The 20,513-nt window shown below is 52.7% G+C and overlaps 1 protein-coding gene across 1 annotated transcript in view; it reads right to left on the bottom strand.

Moving 5' to 3' along the window:
* The window catches only part of NTN1 (netrin 1), a 108,312-nt gene that overhangs the window by 21,221 nt on the left and 66,578 nt on the right, over positions 1 to 20,513 (bottom strand). Inside the window, exons 3-4 of the mRNA XM_069798887.1 lie at positions 15,202 to 15,351; positions 11,954 to 12,007 (exon numbers count right to left, since the gene is read on the bottom strand). Of these exons, the coding sequence (XP_069654988.1) occupies positions 11,954 to 12,007; positions 15,202 to 15,351 (204 nt within the window). The remainder of the gene's footprint in view (positions 1 to 11,953; positions 12,008 to 15,201; positions 15,352 to 20,513) is intronic.

Here is a 20,513-nt window from a genome sequence, read left to right as displayed (position 1 = left end):
CCCAGGTCATTCACTTTAGCAGTGGGATCGCTTCTCCTGTGCTCTGCTGCACCCTCAGCAAGCCCCCCTTCCCTGGCCTGGCCACTGAACAGAGCAGGGGAGTCTGTTACAGCTAAATTGGCTCTTCTTCCCCACGCCTGGCAATGACCCAGCTATCATGCATGATGCCCTTTGCAAATATAATGTGCAAATTAGTGCTCTTCATTTTGTGGCCAGCTGCAGGACAGCTGGTGCCTCTGGCTGGGTGGCCTTGGCCATCTCTTGAGCGTGGCCGGGAGCTGGTATGAAGAGGCACATAATTTGCAAGCCTTGGACCTGGGGTGAGCTGGGACTGGGCTGCTCAAGTCATGCACGTTATGTGATGTGCAAAATGGTCCCCAGGCTTGAAACAGTCCCTTCCTTAGCATGTGGATGGGGATCCTGAGGGCCTGAGTCTGTTCTCAGAGTCTCTGTGCAAAGTCCTGGTACAAAGCGAGCCTCTGGCATGGGGTTGCATTTAACCATGTGGCTGTGTGACTTTGTTGTCTGTCCTCGGTCACCTCCTAAGCTGTTGGCCTCAGAGCAGCAGTCCCCACAGCGTGCCCCGGGAAAAGGAGCTGGTGGGGATTTGTTCCATAAGCTGAAGCCCAGCCCCAGAGAGGGTCTGTGGCCAGTCTGTGCTATGTGTAAAGGCAGAGGCACCTGCTCAGGCAGTGGACCCTCTTCTGGTCTCCAAAGCGGGCTCAGGAACACTTTGCACCAGCACATGTGTGTGTGGGGTGCTGAGGCCAGCCCTGCCTGCGAGGAGCACAGCTGCTGCACCAGCCAGCTGCACCAGCCCTGTCTGGGCAGGGAAAGTGTGGTGGTGTTTCCACTTTTTTTGGTGATTTGTAGACCCTACCATTTCCCTGGGACCCTATTGAAACCCCCGGCACTAGAAACATAAAGTCTTTCTTGCAGGACAGCACCGGGGCTCCCTGGGACCACCTGGCAGGAGTCTCCTGACCCCCCCCTGCAGCCCTGCCTGCCCCCCAAGTTGCACGCCACGGCCTGGGCCACCGGCAGCTCTCCGGCTGCAGAGGATCCTCACGAGACCGTGTGTTTCAGAGACATCCTCAGGCAGCGACCAGGCTGCTCTGTGCCTGAACTGGGGACTTGTTGCGTGGTGCTGAGGGAAAAGATGGCTAAAGCCGGGCTGTGCGCCGGGCCAGGCAGCCCCCTGCGAAGGGAGAGCCAGGTCTGCGGACCCGCAGGCATCTCCAGGGAGGATAACTGCCGTTAACCTCTCCCTTGGAACAAGAAGGTGCAAATGAGTCCACAGTAGCCTCCTTTCTTCTGGCTGAACAAGATTGATTGAAAAACAAATTGGCGCAAATAAAGCATGTAATTAGATTAAAGCCCCTCGCCTGGAGCGGGTGGCGGGCACTTCGCAGGAGCCTGCAGCCCCTTTCCCACCTCCACAGCATCCAGCATGGCTGGGGGGGGTGGTTTGGCTGGCACCGACACCTCCGGTGGGACCACCAGCACCCTGCAGGATGCGGCCGGGGCTGCCCACCACCTCTGGGGAGCAGCCCTTGCCAGGGCCGGTCATGGTCGGCCACCTCGTTTGAAGCTGTGGCCTGATGCAGCACACCGGCAGCTGGGTCTGGGCATGGTTCGGATGCTGCCAGGGCACATGCGTAGCCCTGCCTGTTTGGTCTGGCCCTGGGACCCTGGCTGCTGCTTTCAGAGGGGGAAACCACCCCCAGACACCATCTGAGCCCTGCTGTGGGTCAGAGTGAGTTTGCTCCCTGCTTCTTTAGCTGTCTGCTGCCAGTTTTGGGATGGGACGGAATGATCCTGAGCAATTTTTGGCGTTTTGGGCCATGGGTGCCCATAGCAGCTGTGGCCTCATCAGCATCCCAATTTTTTCCCAGATATAAAGGGAGCGAGTAGACGCACCGGGGAGAGCCCAGCTGTGCCAGACACTAACGCACTGGAAAACACCACACAAACACAGGAGCTTCGTGGCTCATCCAGCCCTGCCTCTGCACCCACCTCGCCCCTCTCCTGGGAGCAGCCAGCAGCACGTTTCCTACCACCTCCCTGCAGGAGCAAACCCAGTGCTGAACCCCAGGATACATGGGGGACGTGGGGTGCCGGCCCTGACAGTGCTTCATCCCCACCCGGCACTTCCCCGCTGCAAACGTGTCCCCAGCCGCTGACCGCTGATGAACTCCAGGGCTGCCGCTCCCAGTGCCCCCAGGGACGCAGCCCTGCCGAGAGCCGCAGTCGACATGATTAAATACATTAATAGGAAACCATCTGTCTTCGGGAGTGTTGGCCACCCTATAAATTCCCGGCCTGACAGCAGCTCCCTGGCTGAGTGGGTGCTGTGCGGGACGCGAGGGCAGGACATAACCAGAACCAGGGCAAATCAGACTTTCTGCTCTGGGGAAAACATGGCAACAGAGAGCTGGCGCTGGGGACAAGTGCTTTGTTTCACCAAGGGGAATCAGCATCTGGAAATGTCCCAGAATGGGGAGAGAATCAGTTCATTTTACTTCAGAATTTTTTTTTTTTTTTTTTTTTTTAGATGGATGCCCAGTGATGATGGGCTTGCAAGTCCTTGCTCTGAAGCTCGTGGCTTGGCTATGGTGCCCAGGACTTGTGGGCATCCAGGTCCCCTGAATGTCAGAAGGATGGTCCCTGAGGTGGCAGTGTCCCAGAGCTGGGGATGTGGGGATGGAGGGATGCAGGGATGGAGGAATGGACGGAGGTGGGGATGGAGGGATGCAGAGTTGCAGAGATGTGGGGATGGAGGAATGGAGGGATTTGTGGGTGGAGGGATGCAGGGATGAAGGAATGTGGGGACGCAGAAAGCCCCGCAATGGGATTATAAGAGCATGATGGAGCTGTGCGTGAAGCTTTTCTGCATTTCAGCAGAAGTTTTGTGGTGGTTTGTTTTGTGGGGGTTTTTTCACAGACTTTCTGAAATATTTTGAAGTGACCAGAAGTTTCCTCACTGGAAGCCCCTCACCCCTATTGTGCTCACAGCCATTCACTGCAGCTCACCATGAGAAACCTCTTTTCAGGAGGGAGCTGGATGCTGCGGCCGATCAATCAGTCAATCAATCAAGCAGTCAATCCATCACCTTGCTTACAGCCTGAGACAAGTGAGAGAATACCCATGCAGGGCTGAATTAATTACTCGTTTGGATGGGTACAAAGCTGGAGACCCCCACACTGAGCCCAGATTTACACCAGGGTGACTGAAATGAGGATTTCACCTCCTGATTGTACTGCAGGCAGCTGTGCAGACCTTTATTCCTAGCCTGTGGGATGCTCCCGGCTCTCTGCAGAACTCCTGCTCACTGTTAGTGCTTTCTTGGAGCGAAGAGCTGTGATTTTTTTTCTCTACCAGTGCAAAGTCCTACCCTGGCCATACCCCATCCCCAGATCTGGGAGCATCCTCACCCAGACTCAGCGGGTATGGGCTGTGCCTGCAGCCTGGCAGCTCCTCCCCAGCCCGGCCGGCAGCCGGGAACCCTTTGGGCAGGAGGCAGTGGTGCTGAGCCCTGCACCCAGGTCCGGCTGGTCCCTTGTGCTGCTGATCCCTCCAGATGTATGAGCATTAACATGAGTGCACACACTCATAAAACCCCTCCTTTTCATTGGATATCAGTGCCCAGTGATAACGAAAACATGTTGCTACTTCAAATCCGAAGAAAACTAAGGCTAGCCAGTACACTGCTTCCAATTCTGCAGAGTTAAGACACTGTGATTTCCTTTGTTGGTCTGGAGACAAAACCTCCTCAGGCTTTTCCTTCTCAATACATGTCAACACAATGTCTTTTGATAGTCCCTTTCGCGTTAAATTTACAAAGTGCTACGTAAGTTGGTTTTTTTGGTCTCTTTTTTCAATTTGCATCTGATAAAGATATCCCCAGGGATCAGCCTCCCACAGGAGCCTGTGGTCCCTCTGCTCGGTGGAGAGCATCCCTCCTTCCACTGGCCAGGGTGCCTATGGCAGTGCAGCTCCCTGGGGAGCACAGCACCCGGACGGACCAGCAACCCCAGGGGCTGGCAGGAGGCTGGAGGAGGTTGGGTGGCTGTGCTGTGCCCAGCAGCTGAGGCTCGTAGCCAGCCAGCCCAGCCTGAGAAGGGACCTGGACCTGCTGAGGTGACTGTGCTTGGGGCTGCCCATGTGAGATTTGGGAGGGTTGCAATGTTCAACACAGGTTGGCAGCGTTGGTTTGGGGCCACCTCTGAGACAAAGGCAAGGCACAGGGGGAGACTCCGACCCAACCGTCACCCCATGGGGGGCCAAGACCATGGGAGGCAGGGAGAGATGGAGTTCAACGGACATCTCCCCGGCCCCTCTGACACAGCCTCTGAGCCTGTGTCGGTGAGATGCCATGGGCAAGTGCCACCATCCAAACACAATGACCGTGGTGCAACCCTGCCCCAAGGAGAGAAGACGTGAACTTCAGCGTGGTGTGGGACTTGCTTCCTCCAGCTCTCCAAGAGCCCACCCAAGAGCTGTGTTCACATGCCAGTGCCCAAGCACAGAGTGATGAGCCAGGTCCTCTCTTGCCGAGCCGCCGGCACCCATTGCATTTGCCCCTGTGGGTACAACACCGGGGAGAGATTTGCCACTGACTTCACCCTGGGATGGAGCTGGTCCAGCGGTTTAGATAAGCATTTGGGAAGGAGTTGGGGAGCAGCAGTTTGGCCTCACGTCCCATCCCGACCGGAGATGCTGCGCAATGCCAGTGGCCCATCCCCACGCTGTCATTTTCCAAGCAAGCCTCGCACCCCACACAGATGTTGTGGAGGCAGCTGGCAGCTCACATGGTGTTGACTCCTTGTTTCCAGCTGCTGCAGCTCATTAAAACAAGCTACGGCACATTTAATCCTTTCCTAATGTCACTTTTCCCTTGAAGCTGTTGCTGCAGTGATGATCACAGTGTTTATGTGACCATGAGCAGGGGGGACAGTGGTCCACAGCCTCTGCTTGGGAATGGAGCTGTTGAGCCAAAAAGACCACGTTCCCATGGGGATGCATGGGTACAAGCTGGCTGGGAGGCTGGAATTAAGGAGGTGGCTGCCCGAGCCATGAAATTCAAGCACAGCCCCCATACTAGCAATGGGAGCAAGTGATTTAACTCATCTTCTAACAGCGCCTGGTGAGGTTTTGCTGGGGTGATGCAAGTGGCAGTGGCAGCAGACCTGAGGGACCCCTTTTCTTCCATGTCCATCTACAAAGATGGCTGTGAACCTGTGGCTGCCCTCTGAAATCTGCATTTTGCCTTTCTGCTGTGGGAGGGATGAGCCCTGTTCCTGCTGCTCACCCCCATGATTGCCCCAGGGGTGATGGCATGTACCTGGGAGCAGGGGACTCTCCGAGGGTGGCCTTGCAACACCTCAATTCACGAGGGACATGGGCAGGCAAAAATTAAAGCGTTTTACCTTCAGACAAAGAAAAACAACCCTTGTTTAGGGCAGGACTACTTGGACTACCAGCAAATGATGCTGAAACAGGAGTACCAACTCATCAGAGAGGCCAATTTCCCCCATTCCTGGCTCTTGGTGGAGGATTCTGGCTAAAATTTGGAAATTTCATCCCAAAGCCTAAGCCTGTAAGTAGTGAAAAGCCAGCTGCAGCCTGAGAAGGATGCGGGGCCTCCAGCTCTGCCATGGGATGGGATGGGAAGGCATCAGAGGGTCCCAAATCTGGGACATGGGTACAGGGTGGTGAGGGGTCCAGAGAGCCCCATGGAGGTTGCAGGGGGAGGTTAGCGTGGGGTATGAGTATGCAGGTACACACATGGTACGCAAGGAATGAGTGGGTGGCATGGGGGCAGTGGCTTGTCCCAAACGCTCCCGACAATGCGTGGCATGCCGGTGGGGGCTTGGCACTGTGGTGGCACGGGGGACTGCCCAGCTGTGCAAGATGGAGAGTTCTTCCCCGAGGAGCAATTGTTTTCAAGTGAATGTTTTTTACTATTTCCTACAAAGTTTCTATTTTCCCGGACTGAAGCCATAACATTTGCGTGTGTTTTTTCTAAGTGAGACACAGAAGCAGGAACAGTCTTGAAAGGCTCAGACAGCTCGTGGGATTTGGGTTTGGGGGGTTTTTTTTGGGGGGGGTGTGTGTGTTTGTTTTTCCTTAGGACTATTCCAGATTGTTCCAGATCAGGGACCTGACTGCCCATCTCCCTTCTCCGAGCTGCTTCCGGAAGGTATTAATCATCCTCTCATACCACAGCATGCATCCATCTCTGTGCTGGGTTGCCTCTGCACTCTGGGAAAGCTGCAACCTGCAGCCAAGCTGCTTCTGGTCTGTGCACATCTGAGGGAACCCCAGGGATCACTGTGAACGGGATTTTTTCCCTTTTCTGCACTTAAATCCAGCCTCTTCCTCACCAGCCAGGAACAAAAGGGCCCAGGCAACACCTTGAGCCCAAATGACTTTTGGAAAGTCCAGATCTGGTTTTGAAACTGCAGAGGCTGAATTCCAGGGGAAAACCATGCAAAGTTGCACCAATCCAATCACCTGGTTTTATTTAAGCCCACTAGCTGAAATCATCCACCTAAGATAATCATTTCCAAGCCAATCTGGATTCGATTCAGATAAGACAATGACTGACTGGGAGGTTTGTAAACCTTTTTCCCCCCACTGTTGGGTTTTTTTTTTTCGCCCTTTCACTTTGGCCCCTTCTGCATCTCTGAATGGGACCAGAAAAGGATGGGGTGGTAGCAAGAGCTTTCCTCACCTGGCCACAAAAATGTGAAGCATCCCCTCCTCATCCTCCAATCTCCTGGCATGGGAGAGTATGAATGCATTTCATCTAAACAATTCACTTTTTTCCCCAAATTGATTCGGAACTCTGAGAGCTAAGCAGAGCCAGGCAGGACCCCCATGCCAAAGTCGACATTGTTCCACCCCTTGTACCAAGGCCAGCTTTGGCCTGTGCTTTTTTGCCATTTACCCCTCGTTGACTCAGAGTGGTGGTGATGCTAACTCAGCTTTTGGGGAGGAAGGCACTTTCTGCCCTGCATAGCTACGAGCAAAGGAAATAAAGCAGCATCTCTCCCAGAACCAGCTGCACCCAAAGTCTCCCACTAGTTTCTTCCTCCATCTCTATAACCCCTTCAATCCCATACTATGGGAGCTCTGGCTCTCAGACACACCAATTTAAGCATTTGTCAAGAAAACACCATGAATTTTGGCAGGATGCTTCAGGGTGGCGGTGGGGGCTGAGCAATGCTGAGACCCAGGGCTGCCTGCTGCTCCCTGCAGAGGGTAAGGGATGAAATATGGAGGGTTCAAGCTCCCTGGACAAAACGGTGCTTAAAAAGTCCAATAAAAATCACAGCGAGAAGAATTATGATTGGACACTGAGCCCATCAGATTGCTCAGCTTGGCTCAGCCTCTGCTGGGCTTTCACGAGGAGGTAGCGCGAGCAGCTCCTGGCAAGATAGATTGGTCCCCAGTCACCCCTCCGGGCAGAGTGCGGGGAGATCCAGCCCTCCAGCGACACGGGGATCCAAGAGACACTGTTGAGTCATTTCTCATGGCTCCCAGGCTGTCAGGATGCCCGACTCACTCCCAGCCCATAGATAATCCTCTCCTAGCCTCCGGCGAGGAGTTCCTTTGCTGAAGGGAGATCTCTAACCCTGCTGAGATGTTCTCAGTTACTGGCTTTATGCAAACTCAGTTAGGCTTGGGCAGATCCCTAAATAACCCTTCTCTCCATGATGAGGATGCAGAGTTACGGGACTCACTCCTTCCCCAGCGGGGCTGTTTGCTCCCAGGATCAGTGGGGGCTTGGGACTGGAGGCTGTAGCTTTGCCAGCAGCACCAGGATGAGATGGTCCCTTTGTAGCAAGGCTGGAAAATGTTGCAGACACCTACCCAAAGCCTCGGTCAGAGGTGAGGGGCACGTCCTGACCGACACACCTCCGGTCCCTGCAGCCATCCCTATCGGCACTCACCCAGGGACATGCATGGGTGGCAGAAAGCACCTATCTCTCCCCACTGGCTGCACAGGGACCTGCTCTTCACCAAAGTGTCCACATTTGGTGCCTAAAATAGGCTGTGCACCCCCTTGTCCTGCTCAAGGGTCCTATTGCTGCAGGGTCTATGCTTTTGCCTTGCTCACCCTGGCTCTGCTCGCTGGCTAGCCGAGGGGCCAAGGGGGAACTGGCCCCAGCCCCAGCCCCAGCCCCGACCCCAGCCCACCCGGCACAGTGCCCGGGGCTGCTGTGAGTCACACTGCCACAGCACATCAGCTCAGGGCAGGCGCTGACAGGGCTGTGGCCAATTGAGGTGGCACGTGGAATTTGGGATGGCCGAATGCAGCTGCCCCAGTTGGCATTTGCCCAGGACAGTGCAGGGAGTTCACGGAAAGGACCTGTTTCCCCAGCTGTGTTGCTATCTGCACGGAGCACACAGGTGGGAGATGTGTCACCCCCAAACCAGTCCTCACCCGTGGGGGCAGCAGGACTGGGGCTTTGGCAGCTCTTTCCTTTCAAGCCAGGACGTTGGCTGATGGATGTGGATAAACGCTGCTTCCTCCAAGCCCTCGCCTGCATTCAGCCCCTTTCGTGGTCACGCTCTGGAAAGATGTGAGAGGACATGGGGACTGGCAGGGAAAGACTGTGAAAAATAGAGAATGTCCTCAGAAAGGCCCCTTTGGACTCATGAATAGGAATGTGCCCAGATAAATGAGCTCCTAACAGCAGCAAAAAGACATTGAGAGACCCCTGTGGCCAGTTCAAACTCAGGGACACTGCTCAAGTGTCACTTCTTGCCACCGGCTCCAGGACTGATAGAAGGCTTAGCAGGGCAAGCTGCATGCAAAACTGACCTGAGGGATGCTTCACACCATGGTGATGGGCAAAGCAGTTATTTACTTGCTCAGAAATGCACCCATGCCCTGCAACCTGATCTTGAGCAGGGGAGGGGATGGCATGAGCCAGGTCTTGCCTTAGGAAAGGGCTGGGGCAGCTGCACTGGGTGGAACGTGCCCTGGCCCCTGGAATTAAGGAGCCCAAGGAAAGTAGACTCCACCAAGCATCCAAGGTTCTGGCTGGGAGGTCCCTGGTGTGAGTGCTGGGGCTGCTTCTGCTCCCTGGGTCAGCGATGGTGTGAGGAGATCCCAGCATGGAGATGCTATAGCTCCACACACAAGGACTTCATCTCAGAAGCCAAGCTCCTTGCAGAAAGGGCTGTGAGAAGACATCTCTGCATCTCCTCAGCTGCCAGACAGAGCCTGTGATAAGCCCCGTGGCATCATGGTGCAAGAGGTCTGCTCTGCCATCCCTGCAGCAGGGTGGGAACAGAGCAGGTTTGAGAGGCTGTGGGGTGAGGAACAGACAGATCCTGGTGTGGAGCACAAAATCTCGGTGTTACCAGGGCAATTTACCAGAACATTTAGTCTGCAAGTCCCTGCTAAATAACAGGAGCCCGTGAGAAATCTGGTATTTCATCTGTTGAGCTTTTTGTAGTTAAACATTGCTTGGGTTTATTATTACCTGACGGAGGGTGAAAGCACCACCCTGCAGAGCTGCAAGGGCTGAGTAGTGCTCGACTCCCCACTCAACACACTCAGTTTGGAAATTGTGATGTCAGTTGGTCCCACTGGATCCTTAAACCGCTAGCTAATATTCTCTATCTGCCTATAAATCTTCCATATATCAGCAGCACAGTCCCTGTGGATGGGGAAAACCTGCCCTCAAGCATCTAAAAGTCTCAGCTAGACCGTGGTCTTCTTTTATAGCAAGGGGTGAAACAAGGAGTTGCAGACATAAATTTCCCTCTCACAGAATGAGATGGGGAAAAGGAAGCCTGCTCTGCTCCATGCATCCAGCACGTTTAGCTGGCATTGCTGGGATGCACCTACAACATTGCACCGAAGTGCGGTGTTGAGATAAATGAAAGAGTTGCAGAGGCTGCAGGAGCTGCCAGCTCTCACGAAGCTCATGGGAAGACTCGGGGTGTGCCTGCCAGTCCCAGGGGCTTGGCCAAGGCGGGGGACATCTCCACACTGAGTCCTCTTGCAGCCAGGACAAGATGGAAGGTTTAATGGGAGCTTTGAGGAGGAGCTCTCTGTGGCTGAAAGAAGATGGTGGGATGCACTATGGCATGTAATTAAGCTCCTGAGGAGTTGGGGAAGAATATTTCTCCTGATGGAAGCGGGTAACAGAGGCTGGTATTGGAAGCAAACAGTGCTGTAAGAAAGAGAAGACTTGCTCCTGCTTGGCTTCAGGTTAAGTGGGATGGTCTGTGTACCCAATAGTCCTATACTTCATTGTGATGGACTCACCAAACCGCACATCTCACGTCAGCACCCAGTTTATAGGGCAAAGCAGCAAGAGCAAAAGGGCTGATCACCAGCACCTGAGCTGGAAGTGTGCTGGCTGGGCCATGTTTTTGGTGTGTCTTCATGCTCCTTTCAGCCCTTCAGGTCAGTGGAGACGCTTTAAGCAGCACATGTGAAGCAATAGGCACAAACCCAAGGCTCCAAGATATTTCTTGCTCACACCAGCCTAAGAGAAGACACTGAAACACGGAGTTGCTGCTACTGTGTTTACAGGTGGTAGAACTTGTCCTTTAAATCAGTCGTACAGAAAACCCTGAGCTTTACCTTCCTGTGATGCTGGGGACTGAAGACCTTGTTGTCCCTTTGCTCCCCGGGTTTCCCATCCCTGGAAGAACTCCTGAGCATACAGCAACATGCATAGCCTGCATGAAAAGCCCTGCCACGGGATGAGCCTTGGCTCAAAGTTCAATTCAAGGTGACATCCTTCACTTTTAGTACAAAATCCTTAATTTATGAGTCCTCCTACACTGGTGAGACAAAAGCAAACAGCCTTTACACCTTGTGTCCTTCACAGCCGCGGCGCTGTTCAAATACCCCAGGAACTGGCAGGCAGCAGGGTGGGATAAGTCACGCTTTCCCAGGGCTCTCTGGCTCCTGCTGTCATCCCCTGCTCAGACCCATCCGACCCGAGGGAGCTGGGGACAGGAAAGTCTCCCAGTGGCATGGTGGGGGCAGGTGTCAGCCCCTCTAGGGTGTAAATCAGGAGGGGAGGTTGGTGGGGTGTTGGTGCAGGTGCGGTGGTGGAGATGGGGCATACAAAGAAACGTGTTGAGCCCCGGGTCAGCATTGCATGGGTTGTATTTGGCACAAGGACAAGGGGAGGGGAAACAGGAGGATACACACACCGTGACATGCCAAAGCTTTCTCAGGATGATCCTCTGTATTGCAGCTTGCATAAATACGGTGATCCAAGTCCATTGCTCCAAGCTAAGATGCTTCCCCTGCTCTTACAGTCACTGGCCTTGAGACACCTCTGAGCACAACTGGCCCCAGCAATGCCACTAACCACAGCCGTGTCCCACCCTGAGGACCCACAAAACTGGACAGGAGACACATTGCTATAACATACACAGGTCACATCAACACCTAAGATCGCTTAGCACAAGAAACACACAGATCTAGGCAAATAAAGGAAATGGTCATATGCAGCAGTAAACAACACTTAGATTTTTGTTCTCTTTTGGTGGATTTTTGGTTCTCTAATCCTTCTCCACCAGAAAAATGTGACAGAACTGTTCTCTGAGCCTCTTGAGAAGGTAACCACTAATCTTTAATAATCAACCAGTGGTAGTCTTGAGTCCTTACCTCTTTTTCAACAAGCATTGCTTCCACATTGGGTAACCTCTGTGTGCTTATAGATTTAGCACCTCTGGCAAAATCTTTCTGCATCTTCTCTACACTCCCACATGCACCTAGAAACACCCATCTCTCGGGATGCAGCACACTTGTTTCAAACACTCGGACATTTGGGGCATAAAAGGAAACCACTTGTCCCAGTACAAAACCCAGAATTTATGTATTAATTTAATGCAATTTCATCTCAGGCAGACGATTGCTCAAAAGCCATTTACCAACAAGATGCTTTAAAAGAAGAGACAACGTACCTGCAGGCTCCTCCGTGCTGCTGGCGGCGGTGGTAGGGGGAGCGGCAGGGATCTCTGTGCAGGACGGCGAGAAGCAGACAGGAAAGGTGAGGAGATAAAAGAAGGAGGTATTACTCCAAATCCCAAAGAGCCTGGTCCCTGCACACACTGTATTTTCTGTTCCCAACCATGTCTACCAGCAATGGGTGTTTCCCAACTATGTCCTCCAGCGAGGAGCCTCGCAAGAGCCCCAGAAACCAGCACACCAGGACCATACCCACTGGGGAACTGGACCTCCCAAGAGGGTGTGGGAAAGGGTTTTTTAAACAAAAAATTTTGGCTTGCGGCTAAAAATAAAAGATACAGCCAGCCACATAATTGATAGGGTGCCACAGCCAGCAATTGCTATGCTGCCCAGACACAACCTGCTGCAATTGCTAGGTCCCAGTTTGGAACCCAGGGTGAAGGGTGCTCTTGCAGGGGCTTGGAGAGTGCATAAGCCAGGCAGGGTGGTGTGGCTGCCTGCTGCGAGGTGCCCAGCCCCAGCAGGCAATGGGAGCATTGCTGCCTCTCCCTGTCCCTGGGCTGTTCCTTCCAGCTGCTGGTTCACTCCATGTCTGAGGCAGTGCTGCCACTCCTCTTATGTGAGATAAGATGCAGGTAAAGCATTGCATCTATCTGCTGGAATTCAAGTGTTATCTCACACATTTAAAGGAAACACAAACATAGCTGGTGCCAATCCAATGGTCCCTGGTTTTGATTTGGGGCTGGCTTTGCATAGCTGAAACCACATTATGTTCTGGATCTTCATGGCCCAAATCTGACTGTGTTTGTTGATGTTAAAAAGGATGGACTGCAGATGGAGCGCATTATATGGTCCCAACTTTGGCAAGATGATCTCTTTTCCCCAGTGCACATATGCAGACCTCATTACTGACATCTTTTGTGCATTTAGGGCACAGAGCTGCAATTTCTGTGCATCCCCGGGAATCCTGGTGGGGGAACACCCTACCAGTCCATTTTGAAAGTGGAATTTAGGCATGAGCTAGGGGTCAGCATCTGCCTCCTACTTTTGCTCTCGGGAACCTGCCTGGCCACAGAGGTGGGTTTGCTGAGGTCTGTCTGCATTGCAGTGACAGCAGCTTATAGGGGTGCCGCCCAATTAGATGACTTTTTGAATCGTTCACCCTTATGCAATTAAACATAGGCACAAGTCCATGTGAAACACATGGTGCATAGTCAGGCGGTACATGAACAGCCAGCACAGCCATCCCAAAGCTGGCAGCTGGATGGGTGCTTGTGCCTGCTGGCGTGGGCTGTGGTGCAGACAGACCCCGCTGGTGTCTTGTTCATTCCCCACAAGGTGATTTTTGCATGACTTTAAGTCTTTGGGACAAGGAAAATATAAGCAGTAGTAAATCAGAGAGTAACTGTGCTCTTGCAGACAAGGTGGACAGCCCCTGGCTAGCTGCAGTGTTCCTGTGCCCTCCCAGTGCCAGATGGGAGAGCAGTGTGGGCAGGGATGGAGAGCAAGTGCCCTCCACTACACGTGTATAAAGTATGTGTGAACTACTTCCACACACACTGACATTTTTCAAGGATGAAAATGTGCTGGTTTGGGTTTTTCTAAGATAAGAGAATTGCGAGTTGCTCATATCCTCAATTTAATTACTTTAGCATCATATGTGCAGATCAAACTCCCCCAAACCGCACAGCGGCTTGATAGCCAGGCCAGAGTGTTGCTTGAAACACATGTGAACAAAAGTTTTGGCCCCTTGGAAAGGATGTTTTGCAGTGACACAGAACTAAGGGGCTCTCACGGGTGCCAGAATGGTGGCCGGGTTGCAGGGCCAGGGCAAGGCAGCCCTGCCAGGCTCACGCCAGCAGGCAGCCTTGAGCACACCAGTTCGGCAGCTGGCATGAGCACAGCCCGGCTCCCAACGCCTAGTTGGATCGTGTTGAAATTCTGTGTCTGTCTTTATTTAGTGCAATGAATCCCAAGGGAAGTGATGCAAGGAACAATTTACTCTCTGATTTACCATGGCCCTGGGGAATGATTAATGATAAACCTTTGCGCATACTTGCTGCAAAGCATACTGGAGCCATGACTGTAATGTCTTGGGGAAACAAGCATCTGGTCTGAGCTCTTGCCGTCCCATTGCGACACGGGGAAGAATGAATCTCAAGTGACCAAAAACCACCCTGGAATGTATGTTTTCTTCAGCAGGAGAAGGTGGAGAAAGGGTATCTGCCCCATAATTTGTCAATGGCCGTCCTGAGAGGCAGATGCTGCGAGGGGACAGTGCGGGAGCAGACTGTGGATTCCCAACAAAGACTTGATTCTTTCAACCCTCACTTTTCTTTTCCCATTGGGCTTTTTTTCACCTTTTAGCAGCAGGGAGTCAACCTCAAGGGGAGCAGCCCCTGCTGCCCAGCCCATCCCAGGCACCGTAATTTTGATGCTTCGTTTCATTAGGGCAGGTGGAGATGCCTCGCGCAAGGTGCATGAGCTACTGAATGATCCAACAGCAGCAAAACCAACAGGCAGCAGAGAGGAGCACTGGACTAAAGCACACCTTGTCCGGGCAGCGAGCGCTCGACAGGGACCGAGTGGGGATGTGGATGTTTGCAGAGCAAATGCTGCAACGGAGAGACTTTGGGAGCTGTACCTGGTGCTTGCTGCTGTTGTTTTTGGAGCAGAGGATGAGAGCAGCCTTGGGAAGGCACACTAAAAAGCAAACTCAAGGAAGCAAACGGTAAAACAGCCCATGTTTCTGGGTGGGTTGTGTGAGTGTAAGATCCCCTTTAGCAATCCAGGTGCTATCGGCTGTGTTAATGTGATGGCAACTCCATCAAACCAGCAGGTCCTCTGATTTGAGCTCTGTGCCAGTGCAGCACAGCCTGATTTTGGAGAGAAAAACCAGTCTGTAGCCATCTGCCCTAGCATCCAGACCTGATGTGGTACCCCAAAACAAATGTGCTCTCAGGGCACCTTTGCCCTGTGAAGCAGTATCAAATTACCAGCAAATTAGGCTGTAGATGCACTCACAAAACCCACCCAACAAGACAGACAAGCTAGTTGGAAGTTAGGGGTGAATTTTGGACTGTATGCCCTACTGTGGGCAGTGTGGCTGGCAGGGGTACCTGAGCACTGCCCTTTGGCATATATGCGGTGGGGTTAGTAGCCGCCCAGCCTGGGCAGTGGCTCCTGTGCGTTTACAAAGGTTAATATCTCTAATCTACAGACATCGAAAGAGCGATCCACCTACTTATGCAGGGGGCAATGGGAGACCGGCTTTGCTGGTAGCCTTTGGCGCATCGATTGCACGTGATGCCGGTGACACCGTCTTTACAGGGACATTGGCCCGTGGTTTGGTTACAGGTTTGGCCGGCGGCGCCCACGGGATGGCAATCGCACTCTGTGGGGGGAACACACAACAAGAGGGTCAGGGGAGAGGAGAGCGGGCGCAGGTGGTGTTGCGGTGTTGGCGGGGAGCGGGGTGAGCGCCACGGCTCTGCCGGCAGCTCTCGTGGCACGGCTCCACCGTCTCCGCAGCTGGCGCTGGACCTCCGGCCAACAACCCGTCCAGCCAGCGACCACACTGACCTGAAACAGAGGTGGCATTTGGCAGAGAGGGTGCACGTGGCCGTCGCTTGGGCGCAGAGGGGATAGCACCAGAGAAGGGGTGGCCCGGCCATGGCTGGTCCCGCTGCGCAGATGGAACTGCAGCCAGGACATCTTGCCCAGGGCAAGGAGTGCTCTACAGATCCAGGGAGGCAGCGTGGGGTGTCCCCGCTCGAGGATCCCCACCTGTGGACACTGCAACTGCCTCATCCCATGGGTGCTGAGATCAAGAGTTTGCAGGACTTGAAGAGGAGGGGAGCAGGCAAGGCAGTGTTGCTGGAGGACTCCAGGAGCCACAGCACCCTCTGCCCCCACCCCAGCCAGCTTCAAACTCCCTTGGGCTCCCCGGAGCAGCGGCAGGGCTGTAAGGAAGAGGTGCAAAATCAAGGAGCATTTCATCACCCCTTCAGCACACCAGATCTCAGGCAGGAAGCAATTGCTTTCAGAGATGTTGGGAATTCATTTCACGTGTGCTACAAAAAAAAAAAAAAACAAACCAAACCAAACCACCCTCCTTTCAGTGCTTTTGCTTGAGCCCTTCCCTGCTGAGCAGCATCCCTGGCAGCTGGCACTGCGGGCGCAGGAAGGAAATGCCCTTGTGGGATGCAGGCAGGCTGGAGGACCTGCTGTTCCTGGCCAGATGGATAGAGGCTTGACTGCAGAGCTGGGCAGATGTGAAGGGTTTGGCAGGGGATGTAAATACTGCACTTGAAATCATTCACCATCTCATTTCCCACAGTGGGACTTACCGGCGCAGCTGTTTGTTAAAAAAAAAAAAAAAAGGCCCAAAAAAAAAAAAAAAAAGCATCAGGGCTTGTTATCATCACTGCCTCAAAAGGATTATGGCCTCGCACATTTGTTAACAGCCCTGATTTCTAAGAGCTGCAAGCGCCGTGCCAGACTGTGGTCTGCCCCTGCTGAGTGGTGGCAGGGAAAGGCAGGAAAGCTTTCCTTTTCTTGTGCAGCATCCTCGGGAAGGAGCCAGCCAAAACCCTCCCTGGGGAGCACTGATCCTGCTCTCCTTCAGCCCCTCAGGGGAGCTGCCTGCCAAAAAGAGGGTTTGGGGGAAAACCTGCCCTGCTGCCCAAAACCTGGAGGGATCTGCTCTGTGGGTCAGGACCAGTGCGAGTGTCTCCATGGGCTCCAGCAGCTGGGCTTGGCTTTCAAACACCCCCAAATCCCTCAAACTGAGCATGTCACTCCCATGAGGGTTTGTGCTGGACCCTACAATGCTTCTTGGTTTGTCTTGCACCTCCCTGGCTCTGGGACACACTAAATCTGCCTCTTTTGGGGACGGCAGATCACATCCCGCATTCGTGTTGGGCGTCCAAGTTTTGGTGCTTGGCTGGAGCTTCCCTCCAACCCACCCCAGCACCATCCTGCTCCTGCTCCCTGCACCAGCAGCCTCCAGTTTGACCTTTACGGGACAGCAGCTCCCAGGCTAGTCCCCTCCCAGCAGGGTTTGTATGGTGCCTGGAGCCCCCTGCCCTGGGATGTCCCCTTGTCCCTGCACGGGGCATCCCGTCCCCATGCAGCCCACCCCAGAACACGAGCAAACTGCCGCCGTCCCTCGGCTCCGCCAGTGCTGGACAGGAAGAGACTGAGCCTTGACAAAACCTGATGATTTTTCACATGGGAGGGAAAAAACCCCAAACAACAAAGCTTTTGCTTCTTTTCTCCTCCTTCCCTAACACTTCTGATTTGGGGTTTTGATTAAATGTCCTACTCTCCCCCCTTCCCTTGAGCTGCCTCTGGGAACCAGCTGCCTGCCCGTAGTGGAAAACTTGCTTTTCTATGAAACCCAGTTTTGATTGGAAAAGTTTTAGCATTAAATCAGTGTGGCTGGTGATATGAGCACAGAGAGCAGGGTGACGTTTAGGTGGGAAAACCTGCACGCTGCAGCCCCAAGGGACGGCTTCAATATTGCTGGGGGAGAGGAAATAAAAATACATTAAGCAAGAGCCTAAAGAAGGAACAGGAGAGAAAAGAGTTAAAGAAAAGCAGAGAGGCAGGAGTTAATACAAAAATAAGCAAATCAGGGAAGGGTTACACAAGAAGAGGCAAAGGGCAGGAGGATGGGGAGGAACATGCCTCATGTTTCAGGCGTCCCCTCTGGGGCTGCGAGTGCTGGTTTCAGGCATTGCCTGCAAACCTCCATCCTGTGAGTAATCCTCCCCCATGTGAACGGATTGCACTGATTTCAATGGGACCGCTTGGAAGAGAGAGGGGAAAAAAAAAAGAGGAAAAAAAAAAAGGAAAAAAAGCCTTCGTGATGAGTAAGATTTACAGAATCAGGCTCTTGGAAGAAGGGCTGCAGAGCACAGAGCGCTCTTTTGGACACCACATAAATAAATAGCGATGCCGCTGCTTCTTTCCCTCATGAGGTAATGCCTCAGCACAACTTGTCCAAAGCTGCCGTGGTTATTTTTACAGCCATATCTGTCTGAGGTTGTCTACTCTCTCCCCAAGCCGGGCTCCTGCGAGGGCTCTGCAGCACGGGTGTTAGCTGTGTCCCCAGGGACACGCAGGATGTGCCCAAGGTTACAGAGTAGACAAGTGGCGGAGGAGCTGGGAATCACCAGCCCTCGGTCCAGGACCTCACCAGGAGAAATCCCTGGCTGATAGCTCCCTCTGACACGCTGTGGGGTAAATTCCCTCTGGGTGTAGGGATGTGCTTTCTGCCACTGGTCCCCACCTCTTTGTTGCAGCACAGGACCTCACGTGTCTGGGACGACTGCCTTGGGCAGCAGCACTCCTGCTCCTTGAATGCCTGACCCCATTTTGACTTTTCTGTCTTCCAGAAAACTCTCCGCATCAGCAACAAGTCAACCCTCCTGGCGTGGGGAGGCAGGAGGTGGTCTAAGCAGTGTCTGCAGATGTACATTTGCAGTCCCTGTCCCGGAGGAACTGAACCAGTGCCAGCAATTAGGAGCAATTAAAGGCAATTTGCAGTTCCCTGGCCAGTGCAAACACTTGCAGCCAGCAATTACAGGCTCTTCTCCTTCCCCAGCCATGAAGTAGCTGGGCTGCTGGTGGTTAATGCTGATTTTTCCAGTACAGTTCAAATTCCTTTGGGTTGTAACCCCAAATTGAGGAAAGATTGCACTGGAGTCGCAAAGGGGGTGCGATTGGTGCAAACACCCCTTTGGCATCCTCACTGCCTTTCTGATTCACAAAACACATTTTCATGCCTGGACTTCCCTGGGTGCAAGCATTTGTCCATCCCCTACCGTGATGCAGAATATCAGCAGTCCCCTGCACTGAGCAGAGCAGAGACCATGAGGCACCAGAGCTGAGAAAACCTCACTGATCAGGAAAGGAGGGGGCCTGGGACATCCTTTGAGATAATAAGGGGTATAACAGCTGATTTATCCTCTGTATCCTCATGCCTTGTTTAAAAGGATCACCCCATAAAGGAGGATGCAATGGTGCAGCGAGTGTGATGTGAGAGGAGTAAACAGGAATGATGTTGGTGCAAGAAAAGAGTATGTCTTTAGTCTGTTAGTTCACACAGCATCGGGGGAAGGGAAATAACTGTCATGATATAGTTCTTTCAGAAAGTCTTTAAGAAAAATCTTTGATAACTGTCTGTGGCAGAGATAACCTGGAATTACTAATGAAAAATGAAGTTATTTCCTGCTTAAAAACCTGGCTGTGGAGGAGAAAACAAGGAGCAGGAATACATGGTGAGGTTTTAATGGGGAATGAGGGTAGCAATGGGGCTGCCTCTGCCCACAAAAGCTGATTTTTCTTATATAATAACCATGACCTGGAAAGCAGGGAGGTAACAGCATTTCTAGGTGACCACCTTCAGCTTGGCTAGTCCAGACATGAGGAGACCACGCAGGTCTTCTGCAAGACCGACCCAAACTGGCCGAATGGGTGAGGGGATAGCAGACAAAAACCAGCACGCAGAAGGAGGCATAATTGGAAGGAGAGAACAGGATGGCTCATACACGCTGAAGGGTCCCAATTAACTGCAACCACTCCAGGAAAAGATCTAGGAGTCAATGAAACATCTGGCTGATTGCAACGGAGCTCAGAAGAGCAACAAGATAGTAGGTTGTATTATGAAAGGGGTAGAGAGTAACGCTGAATATAATATCATGACACTATAGAAATCAATAGTATGTCCTCAGCTGGGAAACTGGAGTGAAAGGCACGGAGAGGCACCCATCTGAGGGTGATGGAAAAGATTAGAAATGCCTTGCCAAGAGACGATGGAGGGATGCCAAGTAATGTACAGCGCCGAGAAGGTCAGACAGGTGCTCCTCTTCACTGGTCCTTAAAATACAGGAACAAAGGGACATTCAATGCATTTAAAAGGCAACCTTTTTCAATGATAAAAGGAAATGCTTCTTTGCACTGCACGTAATTAACTCGTAGAACTCATGCTACGAGACACCATGGCAAAGGCCCAATAGGATTAGATAGGCCTATGAATGAGAACATCTGTAGTTACATTAGCTGGGATTAATATATATACGGATATAAGCACTCCAAGCCAGCTACTAACTGCCTGCAGTTAGGAAGAGATTTCCCCCGGGGGCATGCTATTGCAAAACTGTCTGTCATAGAGTTTTATATCTCTGTCTGAAGCTTCCAAGACAAGCCACTATTATATGCACGAATCTGCTGAGGCAGACCATCGTCCGCTTGAGCATAGGCAACGATGCATTTCTGTGCTTCAGCTGAGATTTGGTTGGTTTGGGACTAAAAAATACCTGAAAGCAAATCTTAGGACCATGCATGAAAGGATGCAAAGTGCCCTGGGAAAGTGGCTGAACTTGCTGGGATGTGTCTGGCCCACCAACGGTTGACAAATAGCATGACAAAAATGCAAATATTTTTCCACCCCTGAATTTTGGTCGGAGGTATTCCCAGCTGTTAATCTACCCACACACTTGTGTTCAAAGGTAAACAGAGGGATAAATCTCCAGGCTTAGCTCTCTTCAA

Source organism: Haliaeetus albicilla, chromosome 12 (genome assembly GCF_947461875.1).
Source record: "Haliaeetus albicilla chromosome 12, bHalAlb1.1, whole genome shotgun sequence".
NCBI lineage: Eukaryota > Metazoa > Chordata > Aves > Accipitriformes > Accipitridae > Haliaeetus > Haliaeetus albicilla.
The sequence above is the reverse complement of the archived record's forward strand: the minus strand, read 5'-3'. Positions and strand labels throughout refer to the sequence as shown.